The following is a 19,140-nucleotide window of genomic DNA, read 5'->3' as shown; positions in this document are numbered from 1 at the left end:
TTTCAAATGAAATATTATAGCTTTCAATAAGCTATATACCTAGTATTATATACCTAAATTGAATGTTAATGTCTAGAAAACTTGTTCACAGCTGCTTTCCATTTAAGTTTCTGGATGGACGCTTGACAGAGGTGGGCTGGGAGGCAGGAGCCCTGAGTTCAAGTCCCAGTTCTGCCATTGGGGAGGGTTGTTTTCCTCACTACTTCCTTGACCAGCTGGGAGCACATAACTCACTCTGCCCCTAGGTGATGTGAGAATTCTCATGCAATCCACCTCTGGCCCCGCTGTTGGAAGGTGCAGCTCAGACACAAGCAGTGGTCTCCAAGTCCTGCAGGCAGGACCTGCAGCCGGGTAGCAGGGGACTTGGACGCCTGCAAGGAAATGGGGAGACCTGTCTGCGAGAAGACAGGAAATGCAGCTTGTGGGAGGCAGAGGAGTGTGGAGTTTCCCTTCAGGGTAGACAGGAGGCTCAAGGCAGTTATCTAACTTGGGGCGGATAGATTGCAGAAACTTCACTGCTTTGCCAGTCAGACACATGGGGGATAGGAATCATCAGGAAGCATACGAATGTGTCCACTCCATGGGAGGAAGAAGTCACAGAGAGGACGTTCCAGTCTCCATCCCTGAGGTGTGTCAGCAGGGCTGGCAAGGAAACTACCAACTGGAATTCTGCCCTGATTTGGGGCCGGAAAGGGACCTGAGGAGCTCCTTAGTTCAACAACTTTATTTGCCGGTGGATGAAATGGGAGCCCCAGAGAGGCTCGTAGTTTGCCAAAGGCCAGGCAGGACACTGGCAGGACCCCGAGAGGATAGATTCCCCAGGGGAAAAGGGAACCAGACTACCTGACCTCCCTCCCACTCTGTCCCCTTCCTTTTCCAGAGACTCAAGTACCTGCTGACCCCGAGGGAACCCAACCGCTGGGCAGTGGAGCGAGAGGGGGCCACACCCTACAGCTCCCACTTGGCCATGAACGGCGCTCTCATGAAACCAACCCACATCATAGTGGAGACTATGATGTGAGCTCTCTCGGGTCGATGGGGCTGCTTTCCTGCTGTTTACTAACATTAGATTCTCATAGGACCAGGTTTACAGAGCTTTATATTTGCACTAGGATTTTTTTTTTAATTGTCACAGAAAATATTACTGTGTGTGCGTGCGTGCGTGCGTGTGTGTGTGTGTGTGTGTTGTCGTGTGTATGTGTATTTTGTTTTGATTTGGGGATATTTTGTACAAAAAGAAAAAACCCATGGGCAGAAGTCCGGGGTGAGGCAGAGCTTTCATACTGAATTAGATGTATTTTATGGGAACTTGGTAAATTTTTCTTTGTATTTTTTTTTTTAACATATAACTATATATATACACTTAGAGATTGTCGTACACTTTTACCACTTGAATCGATCTTCTTGCCAGCAATAGATCTCGTTTTCAAAAGCAATTCTTCGGTGCTTGTGTAGCTGGCAGAAAGTTCTGCCCCAAAACACCCGGGGTGGAATTTTCCTGGGACAGCAGACCCATTTTACAGGTGGAGTACCTCCCAAATCTGGTTCAAGTAGAAGCAAACAGCAGGGAGAGGGCTCCGCTCACTGGCCAGACCCAGAGGGCTGGAGAAAGGGCTGTGAGGACACGGCCTCATTACACTTGTTTTAGCCAAGAAGAGAGATGCCAAAATAATGAACCCGTCCTCAAATAAAGGCACTGACTTAAAGCTGACAGGTGAGCCCTACAGCAAAAGTCTGATTCTAAGAACAGTAGAAGCCATTCCACCAGGAACAATCCCACCTTTTATTCTGAGATCAGGGGTGGATAGTCAGACACTGTCAGACGGACCGTCAGAACCATTCATCTGATAGGGCTGGTGAAGATGGGGCAAGGGCGTCCAGGAGTCCTTGTGAGGCTGAGCGCTCAGCCGCTGTCCTTCCTGGGATGTCCCAGTAGAGACCTGAGGCCAGCCCAGCAGGCGCAGCTGGCGCTCTCAGGGCTCTGAGCCTCACACAGATGTGTCTGTTGCGTTTCTGTGGGATCCTATCAGGTTTTAGTCATTCCCAGCGGACATCCATCAAAGCGGCCTGTAGGAGGGAAGCATCACGTATCGGGTGAGGGACGAGGGGTGAGTGAGTGGACCAAAGGATGAGGGCCCCAGGGTTCAGGGGTCCGGTGTCGGGGAGGGGTGCTTTTTTTCCTTCATCTCTCCACCCTCATCTCCCAGAGGCTGGGAAACTCCCGACAAGCTCTTGTTGAAGATCCCAGCCCAGGGCCAGCCTGGCTCCTCGCAGGGATGCCAGCTTGGAGCTTCACTGAATCTTTGAATTGGGTGAAGTGCTCCCCAAACTCTCTTCCCAGTTCAGTCGCAAGTGCAGAGTGGGCTACCCTCGGTCGTCCCTGGGAGATAATAAAAGTCTTCATTTCACAACCCCTGCAATAGCGGGTGTCAGATATGCACTACGTGAGGATCGAGAAGAGGCAGTGAGGGAGCGTTTTCTAGAACATTGGGGTTGTTGAGGGGTCTGGCACCCCAGAACTGGCTCGACCAGGAGCTTTATGTCGAGCAGCATCCTCTCTGAACCAAGAGAGGAGGTACTCCACCTTTAAAATCCCGAGTATGGACACTCCTCCACCCCAGCTCCCATTTGGACCTAAACTGTGCCATTTAAACAGTCACTTCCAAGTTCAGAGTCTAAACTAAACTGCAACATTGTCACAAACAGCAGTTACTGCCTCTAGGGATGTGGAGATTGAAGTCCAGCTCAGGTTTTCAGAGCAGGGACTCTCTGAATCCTGGAACCCGCCTCCCCAAATTCGGGAGGGGGAGGGACCTTTGGTGTCCCCCTCCCAAGGGGCAGAGGCAGTTCTGAACCTCTTGTCTTTGGCAAGCATTCAGCTTTTGCTGTTTCCAAAGCATATACTCTGCCAAACAACACCTATTCCAAACTGTTCACAGTTCTCATGTGTTCCTGTTTTTCTATGTATTTGTGGTTGTCGCAGTGTCTAATTTGATTTTATTGTGTTTTTTCCCCCTAATTTTACTGAGTAGCAATGTGACCTATTTTCCTCTGTCTTATGGAACGTTAGTAAACTAACCACTGTCAGTGATTGGGGACAGGTGACGTGTGGGAGCAAGGGGGGCTTGGCAAGCTGTGGCTATCTGGGCATCTGTGGCCATTTCAGGCTACATCTCCCTTCCAGGGCTCAGACCCCGAGGGAAAGGTCACAGGATGGGAGCGAATTGCACCATTCTGGAAAAGGCCCCAGGAAGGCCTCTTAGAAGATTCCCAGACCAAATTCTAGACCAAAGACACATGCAGACCAAGTCCCCAGGTCCCGCCTGGAAGGAAGGTCAGCCGCCTCCCCCAGCCGGTTCCTCAGCAGTCTTCCTGGCACCTGTCTCCAGTTTTGACCCTAGCTCTCGTGTATCCTCAGAACTTGGCTCTACGAGTACAATGTGTAATGATGTGTGACTTTTATACATCTCCACATAAAGGAAACTTGTCACTGGCACTCATGAGTCTGGTCCACCTGTCTCTCTGCCTGGGATGGGTCGGAAGTTTGGATGCCTGCCTATGGTCGAGTCAGTCAGATCCAGAAGGGATGTGAAGGGGCTGTTGACAGAATTTTTTTAGGACGGAGAAGTGGATGAGGGCCCAAGTATAAGTCTCACCTAGGGAGATGCTTCACTGAGCCGGGCTGGGCCACGTGGATCCCTGCAGTGGAGCCACACGGTCGGTGATGGAGAGGGTTCTGGGGCTTCCCAGTCAGTGCCCTTGTAAAACGGGGAAACTGAGGACGAACAGGGGAGGGACTTGGGCACAGTGAGCTGGGACTGGAACCAGACTGTCTGCAGTCAGTTCCAGCTTCAGGTTTTCTGAGGTGTGTGCGCTGAGTGGCGCGTGCAGCTCCTCACTTGTTTCCCTGAAGACCAAAGATGAGCCTTTAGGAAAAAGGAAACGCTCTGTCCCCAGTGTTCAGGGACCAGGTGAGCAGCACCCACCACCCCCTGGCCATCCTCAGGGGCCAACTGGACCCTAAGCTGTGTCTCAGGTCTCCGATAGGAGAGGCAGCACCTATTCACCCTGTTGACCCTACCCCTGCACCCAGCAGCCCTCTGTGAGCTAGGCATTGAGATCCCTATGGCACATGAGGAAACTGAGGCCCAAAGAAGCCAGATGGTGTGTAAGAGGCAGAACCCTTAGGCAGGATTCAGCCTGAAGCCACGTGGGATATTCCCAGGCAGCCTTGTGTTGTGATTTCCAGACAGCACGCAGCTCCCTTTCCGTATCTCTGGCCCCTCATTCACAACTCCCCCGCCCCCCCAGAGACAGTGGTGAAGCACAGAGCCTAGTCAGCCCTCCTCAGCCTAGCACAAGGCGTTCTTGTGTCACCAAGTGCCACAACACAGTGGCCAGTGGCCCAGCCAGCATCTCTCAACACTGCCCCTCTGGATGAGGAATGCTCTGGGCAGCCAGTGCTGAAAGCAGAGGTGCCTCCTTTCCCACAAACTTCAGACACAGGCCAGGAAAGGACCCCAGAGGTGGCTACAAGGGCCATCTAGCCTTCATATCCAAGGTCAGACGTCCTCAAGCCAGGCTGTCCATGTGGATGCTGTAAATACCACTGTGCAAAAATGCAACAAGCACAAAGCCACAAAACAAACAAAAACCCAGATATCAAAATTGGAGAGGAATATGGGTCACTCCCTCTCAATGCCTGGCCCTCAGAATGCATCTTGTTTTAATAGGAAGCTATTTCATTGTTCTCTTGTGGGTGTCACTACAGACATGTTCTGACGGGGTCCCTGATGGATGGAGCATCTTGTGATACATTTGGCTTCAAACTGAAATGTTTGCTCCATTTTTTTTAACCCAATTAATTTTCAAATCCCTAGCAACTGTGACTGTATTTAGCACAAGAGAAAGCTGAGAACATGGGTCTTGCCTCCTTCCAGAAATATGTCTGGCTCATCACAACTTTTTTTTTAAACTTCAAAATATTTTTAAAATATTTTAAACTTTTGTAAAAAAAAAAACAAAAAATCAACCAACGAGAGACTCTTCTGAGGAGGAACATTTGTATTTGAATAAGATCCTTGGTGTGTAATTCAGTCTTGCAATATACAAGCTTTTGTGTATAAATGTTTTATGATATGAATCCCTGTATTTTGCAGGGTGTTTCCTTTCCCCCTTTGCTTTTTAGATAAATATGTATATCAATATTTTAAATTCATCTTCGCTTTTTTTTAGAGGAGTTTGTAATCACCTTATAACATGAAAATAAACATTTCCTTTTTAAATCCAACACGTGTGGGTTCTCTTTTGATGAGGCTGTTTTCCCTTACGTTTGGCAAGTGCTTTACAGTTTATAAAGGGCTTTCAGTCTCACCCTAGAAGCTCCTCAAAGGTGGTATTGTTATCCAAGGTTGGAGACACTGAGGCAGAGGCCTCCAGTTGCGACTCAAGGTTGGGATTTCCAGTTGGTTTGCTCAAGGGCACTCAGCAAGGCCATGAAAGAGTTGATTTGCACCCAGGTCCACAGACTCCTGGGTCTGCTCTGTGGTTCTACCGATTCTACTGTGTGAAGCCCACCTGCTACATATCCAGCCCTGTGCTGGGAGATCTCACACTGTCAGCTGAGCCTCAGTTTCCCTATCTGGAATTAAACCACCACCCCCTTCAAGCTTCAAGGGTGATTAGAGGTGAGGCTCATAAGGCATCAGGCCCTCACCTGCTCTGACTTCCTTTCCCTCTTTCCTGGCCCAAGGTTATCCTGCTGTAAGCCCAGAAAGGGGATTTGGGGAGGGGAGCACTGACCTGAGGTTGGTACCCTCCCTGCCCCCTCAGCCCTCCCACCAGGTCATCCCATCCATCAGGGCTCTTATTGCCAAGTCCGAGTAGGTCTGGGAGGCTTCTGGAAGAGAGGTAAGTGGCGAGTCCTGGAGGGAAGCAAATAGGAAACTCACACTGGGACCTCAGAGGGGAGGACAATCTGGATCCCAAAAGGTCAGTGGTTGGCACAGATGTCCTCAGCCTTGGGGATCGTGAGCCTAACCCACTGGTAGAGATGGGGAAACTGATGCCAGAAGAGGGTCCATGTTTTGGGCAGCCTTCCAAAAGTGAGTGGGCAAGGTCAGGGGAGCCTGCTGGGTCCTTTCCTCGACTTCTCAGACCAAGATTCTTTCTCAGGAATTCATTATTTATAGATAACGTTAGAATAAAATCTCCCTCCCTTGTTTTCTGGCTGTCTGCCTTTCTGATGGCCCTGTTCACCTTCCTTACTCCCTCTGAGTGTTCTGGCCATATGGCTTGTGTTCAAATCCTGGTTCCATCCCTTCTTACCTGTGTGACCTTGGGCAAGTTACTTAAACTCTCTGTGCCTCAATTCCTCATCTGTAATATTGGGATGGTAATAGAGCCACCTCTGAAGGCTGTAGGGAGGATCCAGAGAATTCTTGCAAAGCTCTCAGAACAGTGGTTGGTATGCAGCCAGGCTGAAGGGCAGGTGCTGCCTCTTTAGGAAGACCAGCAGGGCCCTGTGCAGTACTGCAGCCCCCAGCTTTCCTACCACATTTCCCCGAAAAGAAGACCTAGCATGGTTTTTCTGGATGACATCCCCTGAACATAAGCTCTACTGCGTCTTTTGGAGCAAAAATTAATATAAGACCGTGTGGGGACAAAGCCCCAAAAAGCAGTTTCCAAGCTCTCGGCCTCACATAGAAAGGTGCTGGCTCAGGTAGTAAATGGCCATCAACTGTGATCGGATGGCCAGCAGCTGTGGCTGGTTGGCCGTCAGCTGTAACCTGTAAGCCATTGGTCACTAATATAACTGCTGTGGCTACGCTAGCAGAGAAGAGATGGGGGCTAGCAAGAAGATGGTGGCTGGCAAGTGCGGACTGCTGTTAGGACGGCGGGTTGCAAATTATGTAGATCCTGCTTCCTGTGTCTTCAGCCCAGCTGCCAGAGAGACTATATTGGTTTGACTCCCCTATCTATGGCTCCGTGGGTGTTCCTTTTTGGCCTCACCATGTCCTGCGTTCTTATGTGGGGAGCGGGACCAGAGACCCTGCAGGCCGCCCCGCTGGACGCCCTGCACGACAAATGGCGCAGTGAGCAGGGTCCCCTGTGTGACACATGGTGTAGTTGGCAGGATACGGTGCCGGCCAGAGCTCTCCGAAGGGCAGTGGAGCAGTTTGTGCCTATAAAAGCTCAGTCAGAGGAAGACCAGGAGGAGCAGCTGCCAAGAGCTCGATCCCCGTGGAGGGGTGGAAAGATGTGGATGGTTCCCCAACCAGCAGAGGCCGGAGAAAGCGGAGAAAGCGAATGTTGTTGCCGCCCTGTGGGCTGGGAACTGCTTGCTGACGCAGCCTGGATGCGGGACTTGTTCCAGGAGGAAACGCTTGCTGAGTCCTCCGTGGGAGATGAGAGTGAGGTCAAGGTCATCCCTCACCCCCAGGACAGCCCTGGCAAATGACTATGGACTATGGGGAATTGCCTTCTATCCCTGATTTAATGGACGCTTGACTGTTTGGGAACACACCGCCATGTAGTGGGACTGGCGGATGTTTGCTTTTGTGTCTTGACTGGCCGCCATTGATGATGTGTAAGCACCTTGATGTGAGCCGCTGTTGTTCCAGCAAGGTACCCTGAGAGGCCCTGGCTGTGTCCAGAGAGCCTGGCTGTGTCCAGGATATTGCGTTCCCCTACAGGCTCCTCGCACAGGGACCCTTGCGGAAGACACTTGTCGCGTAGATTGTGAGGTGAGACCCTGTAGGGGTGGAGTGTGGGGACAAAGCCCCAAAAAACAGTTTCCAGGCTCTCAGCCTCACATAGAAAGGTGTTGGCTCGGGTAGTAAATGGCCATCAACTGTGATCAGATGGCCAGCAGCTGTGGCTAGTTGGCCGTCTGCTGTAACTCGTAAGCCATTGGCCACTAATATAACTGCTGTGGCTATGCTAAGCAGAGAGAAAAATGGGGAGTAGCAAGAAGATGGTGGCTAGCAAGAGCGGATTGCAGAGAGGCGGATGCCGCCGGTGAGAATATAATGGATTGACTCCCCTACTTATGGCTCCATGGATGTTCCTGTTTGGCCTGACCGTGTCCTGCGTTCTTATGAGGGGAGCGGGAACAGAGACCCCGCCGAACGCCCTGCACGACAAATGGCGCACCGAGCAGGGTCCCCCACAGGACAGTCCTCCTTGGGAGATGAGGGTGAGGTCAAGGTCATCCCTCACCCCCAGGACAGCGAATGACTATGGACTATGGGGAATTGCCTTCTATCCCTGATTTAATAGACGCTTGACTGTTTGGGAACATACCACCATGTAGTGGGACTGGCGGATGTTTGCTTTTGTGTCTTGACTGGCCGCCATTGATAATATGTAAGCACCTTGACGTGAGCCGCTGTTGTTCCAGCACAGTACCCCGAGAGGCCCAGAGAGAGAGTGGCAGTGCCCTGAGAGCCCTGGCTGTGTCCAGGAAGTCTGGCTGTGTCCAGAGAGAGTGGCAGTGCCCTGAAAAACTCTGGCTGTGCCCGGGGAGACTGGTGGTACCCTAAGAAGCCCAGGGAGTCTGGCTGTGCCCAGAAGTACTGGTGGTGCCCTGAGAAACCCTGGCTGTGCCCGGGGAGACAGGCGGTACCCTAAGAAGCCCAGGGAGTCTGGCTGTGCCCAGAAGTACTGGGGTGGTGCCCTGAGAAACCCTGGCTGTGCCCGGGGAGACAGGCGGTACCCTAAGAAGCCCAGGGAGTCTGGCTGTGCCCAGAAGTACTGGGGTGGTGCCCTGAGAAACCCTGGCTGTGCCCGGGGAGACAGGCGGTACCCTAAGAAGCCTAGGGAGTCTGGCTGTGCCCAGAAGGACTGGTGGTGCCCTGAGAAACCCTGGCTGTACTCAAAGAGCCTGGCTGTGTCCAGGATATTGCATTCACCCCCAGGCTCCTCGCACAGGGCCCCTCGCGGAAGACGCTTGCCGCGTATATTGTGAGGCGAGACCCTGTAGGAGTGGAGTGTGGGGACAAAGCCCCAAAAAGCAGTTTCCAAGCTCTCGGCCTCACATAGAAAGGTGCTGGCTCAGGTAGTAAATGGCCATCAACTGTGATCGGATGGCCAGCAGCTGTGGCTGGTTGGCCGTCAGCTGTAACCTGTAAGCCATTGGCCATTAATATAACTGCCGTGGCTACGCTAGCAGAAAAGAAATGGGGAGTAGCAAGAAGATGGTGGCTGGCAAGCGCGGACTGCTGTTAGGCCGGCGGGTTGCAGATTATGTAGATCCTGCTTCCTGTGTCTCCAGCCCAGCCGCCAGTGAGACCATAGTGGTATGACTTCCCTACCTATGGCTCCGTGGGTGTTCCTTTTTGGCCTCACCATGTCCTGTGTTCTTATGTGGGGAGTGGGAGCAGAGACTCCGCCAGACGCTCCGCATGACAAATGGTACAGCGAGCAGACGCCCCGCGTGACAGACCGGGTCTTATTTTCGGGGAAACACTGTAGCGCAGCCACATAGATGCACCCGATGTGGTCCAGCCCCTACTTACACCCCTCCTGAAATGGGGGGCTGTGTGGACAGAGTCTCAGAGAGCAGTTTCCAGGCTCTCGGCCTCACGTGGAAAGGTGCTGGCTCGGGTAGTGGATGGCCATCAGCTGTGCCTAGTTGGCCATCCTCTGTGACCAGTGAGCCATTAGCCACTAATATAACTGCCGTGGCTACGCTAGCAAGCACGGAGTGTGGATTGCAGATTGCAGAGAGGTGGATTGCAGTTAGCAAGTGGGGTTGGTTGGCAGAGAAGGGACAGCGGGTTGTGGATCATGTGGGTCCTGTTTCCTGTGTCTCCCATCCGGCCACCAACGAGACTATAGTGGTGTGACTCCCCTATCTATGGCTCCGTGGGTGTTCCTTTTTGGCCTCACCATGTCCTGTGTTCTTATGTGGGGAGCGGGACCAGAGACCCCGCGTGGCACCCTGCATGACAGGAACTCACTCCATCTGGCATAGCTGATGGGAAGCTCTTCCTCTGCCTACACAGAACTGTACTGCCCTTGGTTAGACCCAGCCTTGCCCTCTGGGCTTATCCTACCCAGGATACCATGTAGATTCAGGGCATCACCCAGCCCCTAGGCAGCCCTCCTGGCCCCTTCCCCACCCAGGAAGCAGAGCCACCACTCAACTGCCTCAGTGTCTTATCCCTGCACATACAATAAAATCCATAATCCCTACCCAAGCTTTCACTATTGGGCTTTGCGACCTTCATTCTGTTCTCTAACCCTACTGCCTTCCATGTTTCCTTTTCCTTCCTTGAACCCACCAAGTTCATTCCCACCTCAGGGCCTTTGCACTTGCTGTGCCCTCTGCCGGGGACATTTCCTCCATGTCGCCACAAGGCTGGCTCATGTCCTATAGGTCTTGGCACAAAAATTGCCTCTTCAGCGAAGCCCTTCCTGACCCATTGAGCTAAAGGTCCCTCCCACCCTGTCACTCTCTTATCCCCATTACTGTTCTGTTTTCTTCATTGAATTTGATTCCTCCTGAAAGAATTGTGGGTTTTTTTCAGTTGTTGTCTTTCACTAGAATATAAGCTCCATGTAGACAGGACCTTTTCTGTCTTGTTTCTATTGTTTTCCCAGGGGCTAGAATGATGCATAGTACACAGCAGACTTTTTGAATGGTTGAATTAATGAATTAATCAAAAGTAGGTACTGTTGGGCGGCCGGATGGCTCAGTTGGTTAGAGCGTGAGCTCTGAACAAGGTTGCCGGTTCAATTCCCGCATGGGATGGTGGGCTGCACCCCCTGCAACTAGGATTGAAAACGGCAACTGGACTTGGAGCTGAGCTGCGCCCTCCACAACTAAGATTGAAGGACAGTGACTTGGAGCTAATGGGCCCTGGAGAAATACACTGTTCCCCAATGTTCCCCAGTAAAAAAATTTTTAAAAAAAGCATGTACTATTGTCCCAAGATCCAAACAGAAGCTGACTTTTTTTTTTTAAAGATTTTATTGGGGAAGGGGAGCACGACTTTATTGGGGAACAGTGTGTATTTCCAAGACTTTTTTTTTTATTGGGGAACAGTGGTGTGTTTTTCCCAGGACTCATCAACTCCATCCAAGTCAAGTTGTTGTCCTATCAGTCTTAGTTGTGGAGGGCGCAGCTCAGCTCCAGGACTAGTTGCCGTTTCTAGTTGCAGGGGGCACAGCCCACCATCCCTTAAGGGAGTCGAACCGGCAACCTTGTGGTTGAGAGGACGCACTCCAACCAACTGAGCCATCTGGGAGCTCAGCGGCAGCTCAGCTCAAGGTGCCATGTTCAATCTTAGTTGCAGGGGGCGGAGTCCACCATCCCTTGTGGGATTCAAATCGGCAACCTTGTGGTTGAGAGCCCGCGCTCCAACCAACTGAGCCATCAGGCCACCCAGGAGCTCAGCTGCAGCTCATTGACTTCACTCTAGTTGTGGAGGGTGCAGCTCACTGGCCCATGTGGGAAGTGAACTGGCAGCCCTGTTACCCAGAGCTCGCGCTCTAACCAACTCATCCGCCCCAGGAGCTGACTCTTGACAGCCTGTGATTTAAAAAAGAAAAAGGACGCCGAGAGATGAACATGTGAGGAAATAGTGGGAAGGAGGCTGTCTGCAAGTCAGAGAGGCCACAGAAGAAACCAAACCTGCTGATACCTTGATCTTGGACTTCCAGCCTCCAAAACTGTGAGAAAATAAATTTCTGTTGTAAAAAAAAAAAAAAGGAGACCCCCTACTTCAGGTGCATTTAAATAATTTTATTTAAAAAATCCCAAATCATCCCAGCAGCACCCCACCCCCATCTCCTAAGTCGTTGCAGCCCGCGGTGGGACAGAGCCCAAATGGCCTTTGCAGTGCAGCCCCTTGGCGTGTGGTGCTTCCCCAGAGCCCTAAGAAACCCCATGTAGAAAAATACTTTACAAGGAATATGCTTTCATCTCAGCCAGAGAAAAATACAGCTTTTGGGGGGTGGAAGGGGCGTGTTGCAAGGGCTGTACCCGAAATACATAGGCAGGCAGGATGCTCACGGGGGACGGGTATCGGGAAACAAGTGTGGGACGAACAATCCCCATGAGAAGCCAGAAGAAATATTGCATATGAGAAGGCCGGCCATAGCGAGGAGGTCCACCTGCCTGGCCTAGTTGCATATGTCCGGGTAGGGTGAAGGGAATGGCAGAGGCCTCAGCCCGAGGGAGGGAGGGAGGGGAGTACTGGTCAGAGTCTGGACGCATCTTTCCGCGCCTGCAGTCCAACACGGCTTTACCAAGCCCAGAGGCCCTGGGAGTGTGGTCTGTCCAGCTCTGTCAAATGACACAGGCCCAGAGAGGCTGGGCCACTTCCCTAAGGTCACACAGGTGAGGGTAAGGGTGGCCATGTCTCTACTGTGCTCCTCACTGTCTCCCCCCCCTCCCAAGCTGAGGGTTCTTGGCTTTTTCTTGGTGCCCCTGTGAAGGGTAGGCAGTGCCCTTTCACTTTGGGGCAGAAGTTTACATGGGAATCCAGGATAGCAGAGGCACTGAGCAGTCCATCTAGGGCATGGAGGGCTCTCCAGGGAGAATGCAGATGAGCAAGATGCAGGGGTGTGGTATGTGTATGGGGAGGGGCAGGCAGGCCCTCAGAGAGAGTCCGGGTAGGGTGCCCAGGGAGCCTCAATGGACAGGGAGGCCCAAACCTGCTCAGAGACTGTCTACCCCCTGATTGTCCGCAGGGAGCATCAGACTCAGAGGGGGTCACACAGCAAAGCAGCGGCCCAGTGGAAAAAGAACAGACTTCTTGACTCCCCATCTGGTCTCTTGAGTAGAAGTGTGTTTTTCAGGCCCCCAGGGGATGCAGGGGTGGAGGAGGGTACAGGTGGCAGTGGGTGCCTCCTGTTTTCCTGAGACCCCCCCTTAGGAGATGGGCAGGGACAAAGCAAAGCGTAGACCTGGCCCATCCCAGAGGCAACACCCCAGACCACCAGGTGGACGCCCTGTGCCCTTCTCAAAATCAAAAGGGTTTCTGGTTTGTGGAAAATGAGAAAACGATTTTAAGAGATGCTAGTGCTTCCAGATTTCAAGTGGGAAGAAACTTCCTTGAATGACCACTTTGGACACTGTCACCAAGGTGTGAGAGAAAAATGACCCCGCTCTCTGGCTTATCTCTGCTGCCTGTCTGTTTCTCTCTTCATCTCTATGCTTCTCCCTCTTTGTTCTCCACTGAGTTGGACACGAGAGGAGCTGCATCAGCTTACATATCATACTTCCATGGCTTCCCATCTTCACTGAATGAAGGGTGAATGGAGTCCCCTGGGTCTTTTGTCCCCAAATGCCTCCCTCCTTATGGAGGGACCTGGGCTGAGAGGGGTATATGCAGATGGGTCAGCGGCCACGCATCCTACAAAAGCAGCTAAGAGCCCAAAGCCTGACACTGAGCTTCCCAGTGGGTCCAGAGCTTCAGTCTCGAATCACAGAAGCTTTGGACCAGAGACTCCAAAATGAAACAAACACTGACTTTCATATCAAAGGGCTGGCGCTTCTTGGATTCCAGATGCCCCAGCTCAAACTACCCTAAGTGGGGACACTGGGACGCAGAGAATCTAGGAACCAGCACAGCCCAAACACCAGAATTCTGGAGAAGCAAACGAGGTAGTCTCCTACCTCATAGTCTCCTACCCCAAGCAGCATCCTTCCTGGAGGTCAGCTCTCCAGCTGAAGTGGCCCCCCAGCCTCATCCTAAATGCCCCCACTGTTGGGAAACTAACCTTCTGAGCCCATGTGGATGCCTCGCACTTTAGTCAACAACTACACTGGGGTATCCAGCTCTCGCTTGCTCACCTGTGATGAGCTCACTCCTCCCTGGCAGCGCATTCCAGCTCCACAGCTCCGCTGGGAGAATGTGTTCTACACACTGAGCTGGACTTTCCCTGCATCAGACACCTTTCCAAGGAGGCCCTGTAAGGACCTGAGCCTCCCCCCAGACTCCTCTTCTCCTGGCCAAGTAGCCTATCCCTATCGAGCCAGGCACCTCTGGGTATCTTGGAGACCCAACATGGAGAAAGACCTAGATGCTACTCCAACTGGGACAGGGACCTCACTGCCTGGCACCCCAGTCACCACAGAACCGGAGAACAGAGACAAAGTCCTGTCCGTGGCTCAGAGCCTGCCAGATGGACAGGTAGATGAGTGGGTGGCCACTTCTTCAGCCCAGCTCAGGTCTGGAAGCCAGGATCTGCCCGGATGCCCCCTTGGGTGTCTGGACCATGTGCTGACTTCAAAGCATCTGGGGCTTGTTGGGGCCTGGTGCTCGCGGGGCCGGGCTGCTCTGTGCCAGCGGGTTGCGACTGATGACCAGCTCAAGGACGTCCCCAGCCTCAGCCAGGAGCGGTACCGCCAGGCAGCAGTCAGAGTCCTGCGTGCGAACGTGGTTGACCTGCACAGTGCACAGCCAAGGGGACAGACTAGCATCAGCTCAGCCTGGGCTGAAGGGGTGGAAACGGTGGGATTTCCTAAACGTGGGCTCTGCCCCAGCCCAGACCCAGGGCAAATTTAGACTCCTTGCACAGAGGAGGAAGTCATTCTTCTGGTTGGGTTTAATCAAAGAGAAAGTCCTAGGGAGATGCCAGTACATCCTCTGCACCCCTCGAACACCTGCTTCTCTCCCTTTTTAACACGAAAGAGCAGACGTACACTAAGCCTCCTGCCTAGAATTTTGTGGCGTTGCCTTGTTTCTGTTTTATTTGTATTTTACATTGGCCTTCTATTTCAAACAAGGGGTACTGGGTTTTCATTGCTAATGGAGTGGACAAGTTTCTTTTTAAGACAAATTTAAATTGAAAAACTTTTGTCAATTTAGAGAAAATGTGTATTCAGTAAATTTAGCACAAATATGGTAGAAATCACACCAAGGAAACAAAAGTAGCTGGGGCATGGGAAACGCGGCTCAGGGTGGCTGGGCGAGTGCGCCCATAGCTTTTCATCGTCTCCCCCACATATCCCAGCATCCCTTGCAGCTGGTGAGGTCACATGACTAGTTCTGGCCAACAGGCCGTGAAGGGGAGTGACAGGTGAAGGCAGAAGAAAACCCAGGTGCGATTTTCCAGTCTGGTTTTCTCTGTCATGGAGTCGGAGATAATGACAAGAGGGTGGAGCCTCCATCAGCACAGGAGGAGTAAGGTTCATGCCGCCCCACACTGGACACATGGTACCAGTAATAAATCATTGTTCCTGTGTGTTAAGCCACTGAGATTCTGGGGTTGTTAGTTACTGCAATATAATAACTGAGCTTACTCTGACCAACACAACTGGTGTCATTCCCTTTACACAGATGAAGAAGCGGGGGCTCTGAGAAGGGGGTGACCTGCCCAAGGCCACTCAGCCAGGGTAGAAGTGGAGGCTCTTTCCCCACCCTAGGGCTAGGAAAGGCCACTGCATCTGTGCCCCTGCTGCAGCATTACCTGGAGGACCCTGTCAAAGGGCTGGAGGCCTCCACGCTGGGCTGGCCCCTCAGGGCGCACAGTGTGGACATAGACACCCTTCTCCAGGAGGCCGTCTGAGATGCTAAAACCAAAGTCATTCCTCATGGGGTCCTTGTGGAGGGTCACCTGAGAGCAGAGGGGGAGGAGGTGCCTGGAGCGCTGAGCTTTGTCCCCAGCCTCCCACCGTAGCCAGAATCTCTTGGTCATGCATTCCTCGCCTCTGGGACCCAGCTCTAGTCCCCTCGCCCAGTGGCGCTCCCCACGCATAAGGCCTGCGCCCATGTAGCACCCACTCCCCTCAGGTCACAGCACTCAGTCACAACGGAGGCCCTTAGGAAGGGGCTTCCTCCTCAGTTCTTTTCAATCCTCTCGCCTCTCTGTCCAGGAGACGGTCTCGGTGGGGCCCCCATGTTAGGGGCACCTCTACCACGTGCTCATCTCCCAATTTAGCAAAGAGCTGGCGTCAGGCTCAGAGGTCTCTGAGGGCTACTGGGTGAGAGGTTTCTATCTCTTCTGTGTTTTTTTTTTTTCTATATAGATGGTAAAAAAGCTGGATTCTTATTTAAGGTAGTGATATATATGCACACATACATATACTCGTATATACACATATAATATATAGAAGCCTTTATATTTTATATATATATACACACAATAACTTAAGTGGGGGAAAAAGTAAGTCTGCTTAAATAAAAATAATAGCTCAGTGTGAATCACAGGGTTGTGTGTGTATGTGTGATGGGCGTTTTGGGAAATCAGTGCAAAATCTCCATTTCATGGTGGGGAATGAAACCCAGAGACGGGCGAGCCCATCTGGAGCCCACGGTGAATCCTAATGGCAGCAGGACACATGCCAGGCCTCCTGAGCTCACCCTCAGCACCCACCTTATGCATCTCCAAGGGTGTCGGCAGCAGCAGCTCCTGCATCTCTTCAGGGGAAGCTTGTACCTCCCGGCCCCTCCGCCAGGGCCGGTGGCCAGGCCTGCCCTCAAGGGCCATGCTCTGCACGGTGCCCGTCATGATGGATGCCTGCAGGGACACAGCCCTTCACTTAGGGACTCACTGCGTTCACAGTCAGTATCTGTGGACACCTACTATGCGCCAGCCTTCCAGGTCACAATGGTGAACAGAATAGATATGGTGCGCCTTTCTGGGGCTCTCAGGATTGATCAGTCACACTAGCGATCAGAATAATCACCACTGGCACGGAATCAGCACCTACTCTGTGCTGGGCTCAGTTCTAAGCACTTCATACATAGAGCTCATTTTATGCTCTACAATGTAATGAGACAGGCAAATACCATCATTTCTTTTCCATTTTACAGATGATGAAACAGGCTTAGAGAGACTGACATTTGAACTCAGAGTCTGGCTCCCAAGTCAAGGGTCTTAACCACTCTGCTCCCTTGTGAATCGCAAAAATAAATAAGATAAAATTACACACAGCAGTAAATATCACAGAGGCCAGGTACATGGAAGGTGAGGGCCGAGGACAGAGAATCCGATCCCGAATGAGAGGCTCCTGAGCTGGGATCTGAAAGATGAGCAAGAAGAGGAGTGGGAGCAAGAGAGGCCCCTGCAGGCAGAGAGAACGACAGACATGTGCAAGGCCCCCACAATGGGGGAATCTGCAAGAAGGTTGGAGGGGGTGCCCAGAATGAGGATGGGATGTGAGGGTTCAAACCTGCACGCCCCGTGGACCACAGTGAGAAACGTCCCAAGAGCAACGGGAACACTCTGAAGGATTTATGCGGTAGGGATCAGGGACAGGGTCAGGTTTGTGGATTTAGAAATCTGATTTTCCACCTGCTGGGTGGAGACTGGACTACAGAAGTGGGCATGGAAGCCGGAAAGGAGACCTGTCAGAGACCATGTGCGTAGTCAAGCAAAAGATGACCATGGCCTGGACAGGAGTGGTGACAGTGGGGAAGAGCAGAAGGAGCAGAGTTAGGACATGTGTCAGAGGTAAATCGAAGGTGTGTTCTAGGAAGGGCAGACAGAATCATAAAAGCGGTGCTATAAGCTGAAAGCAGCAGGTTTGTGGCCCTGAGGGAAATGTATTCATGTTCACACTGGGAAATTCACAGACGGGGTAAAGTGACTGCTGGGGTTGGTGGGATGGGACGATGTACTTCTTACATGTGATATTATACAATTTCCTAGGCACAGAGCTATGTTCCAGGCCTAGAAACTTCTCTCTTGCTGCCCATCACAGTATCTGAGTTTCTACTATGAATGTAAGGTTCTATATGATATTGGGGCGGAGAGTTTTGGTCTTTTAGAGGTCCCCTAAGGGAAGGCAGATTATGATAACAATTGTCTTAGGGTCAAACTGTTGGATTGGGTGAGGAGGAGAAGAAGAAAATGGGAGGGGACATTGAACAAGGTGGCACAGAGGCACCGTTCTCAACTCTTACAACTGGTCCTCACCTGACTGGAGAGCCAGGGTCCAAAAGGAAAGACCAGAGACTCGGAGTCTTCTGATAATAGAATCATTAAAAAATGAAATCAGAGTATCATAGGCTCTTGGACCCCTAGAATTGTAGAATTCTAGGACTTTCTTTTAAGATGCAAACTGAGCTGATACAGAAAGCTTGTGTCTCCCTCCAAATTTGATGGTAAATTAATTTTTTTTTAAATAAGCACTTTCAAAGCAAGAAAGAAAATTTTGGAGACAAGCATGAGCAGGAGTAGAACTATTTGGCCTATGGAGCCAAATGGAGCCAGATATGCATGTTAGTAGCTGGGGTATTCATTCAGGGAAAAGCAGAGAGCTAGGGGAGTACCATCCACTTTTGAATGGGGATGAGAGATGTCTGCTTGCCAGCACAGGGTTTCAGAAAGGAGCCACCAGGACTGGAATGGGCTGGGGAAACCATCTATGAGAAACCAGGAACTTTCATGAGCCTTTATAAAAGCACAGGGCCAGACTGTGCCTTCCACAAATAGTGTAATAAAAACACCCAGCTGAGGGAGTACCACCTACCTCTGGAAACATGGAAAGCGCAAGCCGAGCATTTGGCCATAAGATCCCAGCTTAAAAGGTTGAACCTGCTTCAGTCCAATGACCCCAACAGCCAAGGGCTCATGTAAGATCCTGCCTTGACTTGTTGGACCTACCCAAGATCAGCAAATGTCTACCTCAATTTCAGACCCACTCCCAAGACCTCGCTCTTAGGAGCTCTGATTGAAATTGGGCCTCTCTTCTTCTGGTATTACATTTTCAAAACTGACAGAAATAGGAAAGAAAAACTTATCCAGGAAGGAAAATTGGATCGAAAGGATTTAACAACTCAGATTAAGTCTGGCAATGATAACTACATATATTATTGTTTAAATAAATCTTCTATTACCGTGTTTCCCCAAAAATAAGACCTAGCCGAACCATCAGCTCTAATGCGTCTTTTGGAGCAAAAATTAATATAAGACCCGGTCTTATTTTACTGTAATATAAGACCAGGTCTAATAATGTAATATAATATAATATAACATAACATAACATAATATAATTAATATAATATATAATATAATACCAGGTCTTATATTAATTTTTGCTCCAAAAGACACATTAGAGCTGATGGTCTGGCTATGTCTTATTTTTGGGAAACACCGTAATCATTAAGAACAAAACACAAAAAACACCAAGCTGAGAAATTCAGGTGAAAGACTGGTGTGAAATTGATGAAGTTCAAAAGC

General features: G+C 51.1%; 2 protein-coding genes across 9 annotated transcripts in view; one reads left to right on the top strand and one right to left on the bottom strand.

The window, feature by feature from the left end:
• SLC6A6 (solute carrier family 6 member 6) overlaps positions 1 to 5,290 on the top strand; it is an 82,226-nt gene extending 76,936 nt beyond the window's left edge. For 4 of the 5 annotated variants that reach the window (XM_081071407.1, XM_081071404.1, XM_081071405.1 and 1 more), the window contains one exon: positions 881 to 5,290. In XM_081071407.1, coding sequence (XP_080927533.1) covers positions 881 to 1,021 — 141 coding nt within the window. In that variant the 3' untranslated portion in view covers positions 1,022 to 5,290. The remainder of the gene's footprint in view (positions 1 to 880) is intronic. The other variant, XR_013994829.1, reaches the window with a different exon arrangement.
• A 6,441-nt stretch (positions 5,291 to 11,731) lies between these two features.
• Positions 11,732 to 19,140, bottom strand: part of GRIP2 (glutamate receptor interacting protein 2) — a 90,047-nt gene continuing 82,638 nt past the window's right edge. For 3 of the 4 annotated variants that reach the window (XM_081072137.1, XM_081072138.1, XM_081072139.1), the window contains exons 22-24: positions 16,330 to 16,473; positions 15,424 to 15,570; positions 11,732 to 14,399 (exon numbers count right to left, since the gene is read on the bottom strand). In XM_081072137.1, the coding sequence (XP_080928263.1) occupies positions 14,241 to 14,399; positions 15,424 to 15,570; positions 16,330 to 16,473 (450 nt within the window). In that variant the 3' untranslated portion in view covers positions 11,732 to 14,240. The remainder of the gene's footprint in view (positions 14,400 to 15,423; positions 15,571 to 16,329; positions 16,474 to 19,140) is intronic. The other variant, XR_013994875.1, reaches the window with a different exon arrangement.

This window comes from Rhinolophus hipposideros (genome assembly GCF_964194185.1).
Source record: "Rhinolophus hipposideros genome assembly, chromosome: 14".
In the NCBI taxonomy this organism is placed as follows: Eukaryota; Metazoa; Chordata; class Mammalia; order Chiroptera; family Rhinolophidae; genus Rhinolophus; species Rhinolophus hipposideros.
This window is presented reverse-complemented; position numbering and strand designations above follow the sequence as displayed.